General features: G+C 39.2%; 1 protein-coding gene across 1 annotated transcript; it reads left to right on the top strand.

Annotated features, from left to right (window-relative positions):
• The first annotated feature begins 6,897 nt into the window (after positions 1–6,897).
• LOC126381553 (uncharacterized) lies at positions 6,898–7,512 on the top strand. Its single transcript, XM_050031025.1, has one exon. The coding sequence runs from the start codon at positions 6,898–6,900 to the stop codon at positions 7,510–7,512; it is 615 nt and encodes a 204-aa protein (XP_049886982.1).
• Positions 7,513–7,814: the final 302 nt, after the last annotated feature.

The raw sequence follows: 7,814 nt of genomic DNA, 5'->3' as shown, positions 1-7,814 counted from the left end.
GTAAATAGAATATTTTAATTATTTTTAAACAAAACATGATAATATAACGTATTCATCCATAATTTGTACACAGAAAAGATAAAGGTATTTATTCTTTTGTAGTATTACTCATTAAAGTTATACTAAAACAATCAGCTGAAGTATTACTAATAGGCCTGTTGTAGAATTTGGCGAAGGTGTGAGAGTTGGAACTCCAACCCGCAGTTTTTCTAATTTGATCAATATTAACACCCAATCTGTGCGCTGCCGAGGTAGATGCGTGGCGGGTGCTATGCGCAGTGAACGTCGAAGTATCAATTCCGCTCATACTTAAAGTGTTTTTTATCCATCTGGATAAAGTTTGTGTACCAACAGGTTTATGGGGCTTTTTGAGACTAATAAATAAGGCATCTAAATTATTACGAATTGAATCTGTTAAATCAAGATAAGTAAGTAAAACTTTTCCGGGACAAATTTCAGGTCGTTCGTTAAAGAATGGAAGTATCAGCAATGGTTGGGAAGCCCCAACCCTGGACGTTTTGATGAGATCTGGTATTTTGATTTTTATTTCTGATGGTAACCTTTCAATATTACAAACTTTAATTTTTGAGAAAGTTTGAACTCTGTGGGCAGTCACAAGAGCTAAAAGGGTTATTAACTTCTTAGTGATTCTTTCTAAATCCAGATCTTCATTGGGATACCATTTTCCGAGATAATTTAAAACAATAGAAGTATCCCACGTGTCGTTGTACTTGGGCATCGTTGGTCGAGAACGAAACACCCCTTTAAAAAATCTTTTTAGATCATCGTTTTCCGAAAAGTTGACTTTATTTATTAAAGCTAAAGCTGAACGATAAGAGTTTAAAGTCCCATATTGAGCACCATTATTAAACGAAAAAGTTAAGAACTTTATGACTTCGGGAATCGATACATCATACATGTTTAATTTATTCTCATTACAATAAATAAACCACTTTTTATAGCACCCGTCATATTGCTTATACGTATTTTCGGCTAAAGAGTTCAGTAGGATGTCCATAGATGAAAGTGGCATACCTCTTCTTAGCATCGACTCCCGGACAATACTCCGGCCACCAGGGTAATCTTGGTGTTCATGTTGCGGGAGCTGGAATTTGCAGATAAAATTAGGGTTTCGTTGGCTTTGAATATTAACATGTCAGAAACTAGTAATTTCTTAAAAAGTGGGAACCACGGCTGCGATGGCCATTGTGGAACAATCATTATACCCGTGGCATGATCGGAAACTATTTTTCGTAATGATTTTAAAATCATTGTGAATGGAGGAAAGGCGTAAAAAAAGAAATTTGCCCATGATATTGTAAAAGCGTTTACTGCGAACGCATCAGGATCCTGATGCCACGAAACGTATGTTGAGCACTTAGTATTAATTCTACTTGCAAATAAATCTATATTAGGGTATCCGAACTTGTGCACAATATCTTGATAAGCATAATCCGCGAGTCGCCATTCAATATCCGGGTGTGTGCGTCTGGACTCTTGATCTGCATTAAAATTGTCTGAAGAGCGAATATATGAAGCGTACACAAACAATTTTTTACCCTCACACCATTGCCAAAGTTGTTTTGTAACGTCATTCAAATGTGGATACTGTATGCCCCCCATACGGTTTACGTAGGAGATAGCAGTGGTATTATCTATGCGAAGGAGTATCTGTGAGTTAAAACGGTCCTTTGCAAATATTTTAAGGCCTATAAACGCAGCCAATATTTCTAAGTAATTAATATGTTTGCTGCGCTCTTCATCACTCCACAGACCACTAGCTCTTTGTTCGCCACAAGCTATCCCCCACCCCGTTGTTGAGGCATCGGAGTATATTTCCAGGTCATATACATCGTCCTTAATCTTATATATTGGATGATTCATAGCATTACTCCACCATTTAAATTCAGAAGCTAATGTAGTCGGTAAATTCATGAAATGTTCATAACTATCTGTTCTTTTTAAATTAAGGTATTTGTATCTTTCAAAAAGTTTAGTGTATACCCAACCGTATTCTACGGCTGGGCAGGCCGATACTAAAAGCCCAATAAAACTAGCAAAAGCTCGGATTTTACATCGTTTAGCAGTAGAAAACTTTATAATTTCTGACTTTATTTTATGAATTTTTTCTTTAGGTAGGGTAACCTGAAATTTCTTTGTATCCAAAACGTATCCTAAAAACTTACAAGTTTGTGAAGGAATAGCACAACTTTTTTCTTTATTAATAATAAAACCTAGAGATATCAAAAGCTTTTCTGTTTTTTGTAAGTTTTTGAGACAACTTCGGTAGTTATGCCCAATAAGGCAAATATCATCCAAATAAATAGTGGATAAGTATCCACAAGCTCTTAATAATTTTACGACCGGTTTCATCACTTTTGTGAACACATAAGGGGCAGTATTCAAGCCGAAAGGTAATACGTTAAACTCATAAATAGAATCCTCAAACTGAAATCTAAGATATTTTCTATCTTCTTCGTGTATTTTAATTAAAAAATACGCATCTTTTAAATCAACTGTACAAAGAAAACAGTCTTTAGAAATAAGTTTCAGTACAGTTCTAAGATCTTCTAACTTAAAATGTGTAGGTGTAATAAATTTGTTTAATGATTTTAAATTTAAAATAAAGCGCATATTCCCATTCGGCTTGGGTATTAAGAAAATATTAGATAAATACTGGTCGTCTTGAGCATCACACTTGGAAATTGCTTTTATGGATAACAAATTATCAATGGCATCAGTATAGTGAGCTCTTTCTGTATCAGAGTATTTACGAACGTTAGGAGGTGAATACTGTTTTGGAATTCCTGTAAAGGGTATTCTATAACCTTCTATATATGAAAGAACTACAGGGTCGTTGGTTATCATAGACCATTGTTTGTGGAATAAAGATAATCTACCGGCAGGCTTTACCGTGTTTATCGGCGATTGTAGTTCTGCCGTTGCTGCGGATGCTGCAACATCCTCGAGGAGCTGGTGTGCTGAGCTTGCGTCGAGATCGGCCTCTGCTCCCTCGTCTTCGGAGGGCCCGTCGTCGGTTTGCGACCCAGACCCTGATTCCGCCAGTTTAAATTCCTCGCTGAAGAAGATGTATTATTGGACGTCTGCTTTTTATTTGCAATCTTAGTTGCAGGTGGTTTAAGTTCTGTGCCAGATTTATGAATAGCTCTAGCCGATTTTAAAATTTCGGGCAAGTCTTCACCGAACAGGAATTTATCTACCTTTGAGTTCTGCAGTTGTTCTCTAACATCTTTTTTAACAGCGCCCAACAGAAAATTTCTTCTCGTAACTGTGTCGGCATGTTGACAGTTGCAGATCATGCGAGCAGAATCCATTAAAAGTTTAAGTAAAGCCGTATTCTTCTCCTTTGTCGATATCAACATAGAAATTGCCTCTCCCAGGCACGTGATAGCTAAGGTAAGCTGTTTTTGTTTGCCCTCTATGGCTTTATCACGCTTCAAGATAATATCGGAAACTGCTGCCTTGATCTCTGCATTTAATTCAGGTGGATCAATCAACTTGCAGTTTTCGGGCGTTAAGTACTTTTCTTTAAGTTCCTTACGGAGATCCTTGGTCAGGCCTGTAAGGGCCCAATGTTGGAGTCGAACCGATAAATCCTTATGGATGTCTTTTCCATATTTTTTGTCACTCGTAGGATCTACGCCCAATATATCCAACAACTCGTTATCTAATTCCTCTGTTACAGGTGCTACTGCGTCTCCAGATGTCCTTGCTTCAGCAGCTAGGAGCGGTGTAGATTCTGCAGGAATTGTCACTACTGATTGTATCGCTACTGCAGAATTCGTACCAGAAGTACTAGGGCAAGGGTTTGACTTCAATAAGTCATTATTATGATGGGAATCAGTAGGATTATCCAAATCAAAATTTATTGGATCATTGTCCATTAACCACGTATAATCTTCTTTTTCGCTACCTGCGAAAGACGTACTATATGTCAACTTATGATACTTTATGTAAGAGACAGTCCCTAGTCCTTTAGACACGTACTGTCCGCAAACAAAGTATTTAAGCACTGTGACACAGTCCCACTGTACTGCTCGAGTGTGCTAGTTGATCAATTTATTACAATACCTTTTGGTATGAAATAGTACACACGTGGATATAGGTAATGTTATTCTTTATAGGTAACGGTTTATTTAAAGGTACATCATTTTTATACTTTTACTTAGAACCTATATTATAAATACAACACAAGATAATAATAATCATTAAAAACTGTAAAGTAACGCAAGTAAGTATCTAATAGTCAGTAAAAAACTTTATTAGGCACCTATGAACATTAATAACGGAATATAATTCTAACGATGAATAGTTATGTAACCTATTTTACCTTGTGTTTGTTGACAATCCTGTGGCTCACTGGATACACGTGAATTCAACGATAAGTCTGACTCAGACTCGTCTGATCGGCACTGATAACGTTTACCGCGTTGTTTACGCCGTAATTTCTTTTTTAGACGTTTGATTTTTCGTTGAATATCGTCACAATCACCATCACTCTTTCTTTTTGGCATATTGCTTATAAAAAGTAAACTGATTTTGGAAAGAATTTGATAAAAAAATGAATTTCTTTTACGCGAGTACGTGCAACGGCGAGCACTATAAAGCGAATGAACATGGCCGCGCGCGGGAGGTACAAGTTGAATAAAATAATACCGTCAAAAAAAAAAAAAAAAAAAAACTCCAAAAATAGTGTGGAATGGTGTTCGCTACGCGTTACTACATGTGTCTATTATGCTAATCTTGAGGACGAAGCAAGAAGTATAATGGTATCAAATAACACTTAACTTGGTAAACACGTCCGATGTCGACAAGGTCCCCAACGCAAGAGAGCGTGTATCAATCCGTCCGATTTGACAACCCCATTCTTGTGTTGCCATTTATAGAAAAATGTCTTATAACTGTCGACGAACAATTCAGCCTAACAATCCCATACAAACTTTCAACCCCTATTTCAATCTCTTTGTGCAGCAACGTGGTCGATACACATTTGGGGGCAGCTACGTTTTTGTAAAGAGGCTGCAGCGTCTGGGAATCACTGAAATATTGGGAACTTACCCGATCAGCATATGTACGTCTCCGATCCAGCGTCTGCGTTCATCAGCTCGGCTGCGGGATCCAGGCGGGCACGTGCCTCACAAGCAGGAGTCGAGGATTGAATCAATTACGTTATTTACACGTGAAAATACACCACACCTTTATATAAACAGTCATTGATGATTTGTAACACTCGCGGCGTCAAGATATTTAAGGATTTTTAAATAAATTCGATTTTTGCTTCGGAGCAGATCTTTCGACCCATAAAGCCTCAGTCGTTCTCAATGACGTCGATTTCGTCACCGCCGTGTAGCAAGCCAGACACGGCTTGTGATTGGACGGAGCGTATGAGTGTCGCATACCAGACACTCTGCGATTGGGTGACATTCCAACAATAAATCAGTGGTCCAGATTGCTGCGTATGGAAACCTACTTACTAGAATAGCGGGAAAATTTAAAATTCGAAATAAGGAATGCGAATACGAAACACTCTTCGTCCCTTCTTTTCGCAATAAAAGGTATCCTATGTTCTTTCTCAGGGTCTAAAGATTGTCTACGCCAAATTTAATCAAAATCGGTTGAGAGGTTTAAGCGGGAAAGCGTAACAGACAAACAGACAGAGTTACTTTCGCATTTATAATATTAGTAAGGATTATTTTCCCTCGTTGAATAGTAAACAAACTAAGTGTAGGTGTTATAATTTCGTTGACGAACTGATTACCTATCCGTTTCTTTGTCTAAAATGAGTATTAACTTATTACTATGATTGATTACTGGGCTTAAAGTTCGTATAAATGTCTATCTAATTACCTCCTCAAGTTTAAAGCGTAGCTAGTCATGTAGTACTATATTAATTATGTGGTGTAAGTAATCGGATTTTATCTGTATGTAATGTAACAGTCAGTTGAATAAAAAAACGTATACAAATCAGATCAATTAATTGGCGTAATGTGATTCTAGAAAGAGTTTTAATGTTAATAGATAGCTAGCTATAGCTATGTGTAGGTTCCTGTAGGAATGAGATATAACTGTTTAATAAAGACAGTTGCATGAAAATTTTATCATAAATTCCCTAAATTATGACGCCTACCTACCCTCTAAGTTAGAAAAGTGATCAAATACTAACTTGAAGTCACTCAGTTTAAAAAAAAAACATCGAAATAATTCCAGTAGCTATGGCGTCATGCGCTTCTTGACACGATCACGAAATCTAGATTTCCGCGGGAATGAGGTATTTTCCCGCCATAAAAAGTAGCCTGTGTCCGTGCCTAAGATCCTATCTTTAAATTAACCAAGTCTTATAAAATTCCGTTCAGACGTTAAGGCGTGAATGAGGCAAACTTTTAAAACAAACGATTACAAATCACTAACTTAATTAGTTTTCTGTCTACTGCCTACGCCTTGAGTATGATAGCATGAATATTAATAGCCCATATCCATTTCTAGGTTACTATCTATCACCTTACTAAATTTCATCAAAATCCGTTCAGCCGTTTAGGCATGATAGAGCAAAACTCCCAGCAAAAACCATAAAAAAATCACTTACTCAATTCAGTTTTCTGCCTACTTCCTACCCCCTAAGTAAGATGACGTAATCATTTTGATCTTACAACCGTTTTTAGATAACCAACTATTATTACCTTACTAAATATAGTGTACTTATATTTTATAAGGTATTTGTGGGTAACACCAGTTTGCAATAAACCGTGGTTCAAGCTAGACGTGCGTAATTATTTATCGTTTCCCTGTCTACCCTGCGAGTATATTACAGTGGCGACGAGAGTAAAATTAGGTTCGCGTGCATATTTATTATTACTTATATCAATTATTGGTTGGACAATGTCTTCAGTCGGGAAGTTGGGAGAGTTCGAGGTGAAGTGTGGTAATTGGTCTTCATACATCGATAGACTCGAAATGTACTTTGTAGTGAATAGTGTAAAAGACGACCTAAAGTTACCCACGTTGATCGCTACTATGGGGGAGGAAGCGTATGAACTGTTGGTGAACCTCGCTAGTCCTAAGAAGCCAAAGGATTTGACCTTCACTGAGGCGGACGACCTTATGCGGAAGCACCTACAACCGTCCCCGTCGGCTTTGGCGGAGCGGTATCGTTTCAGGCAGAGAAGACAGAATGTAGAAGAAAATATCGCGGGGTATGTGGCTGAATTAAAAAGATTAGCGCGTAACTGTAAGTTTGGTAGCAGTTTGAGTGAAAATTTACGAGACCAGTTTGTCTGTGGAATGAGGAGTGAAGTGATAAGGCAGAGGTTATTCGCCGAGGACGATGACTTGTCCTTCAGTAATGCGGTCACGGTTGCAAGCTCGTTAGAAGCGGCGGAGAGGGACGCGGCAGCGGTGGAGCAGGGTGCGGGAGGCGCGGGCGCAGGCTGCGGCGGCGGCGCGGCGGGTCGAGCGCCAACGCCTTGCATTCATCTATTAACGCAATGGCATTAACTACGCGTCAGCGCGGCCGAGGTCGGTTACGCAATAGCGGGTCGCCGGGAACAAATCGGACAGATTCGCGGAACCAGGCGGCGGGACCGTGCAAAGTCTGCGGGTCGGAACGACACTCCGGGAATTCGTGCCGCTATCGGGACTATATTTGTAGCAGATGCAAGCGGCCGGGGCATTTGCGACGTATGTGTGCAGCTTCGCAGGGGAGCGCACAAAACCGCGGGGCCCAGCGGGGTCGCGTATATTACGGCGAGGCGGAGGAAGACTACGACGAAGACGAGGGCGCGGGCGGCGCCATGTCG

Source organism: Pectinophora gossypiella, unplaced genomic scaffold (assembly GCF_024362695.1).
Source record: "Pectinophora gossypiella unplaced genomic scaffold, ilPecGoss1.1 Pgos_61, whole genome shotgun sequence".
Taxonomy (NCBI): Eukaryota; Metazoa; Arthropoda; class Insecta; order Lepidoptera; family Gelechiidae; genus Pectinophora; species Pectinophora gossypiella.
The sequence above is the reverse complement of the archived record's forward strand: the minus strand, read 5'-3'. Positions and strand labels throughout refer to the sequence as shown.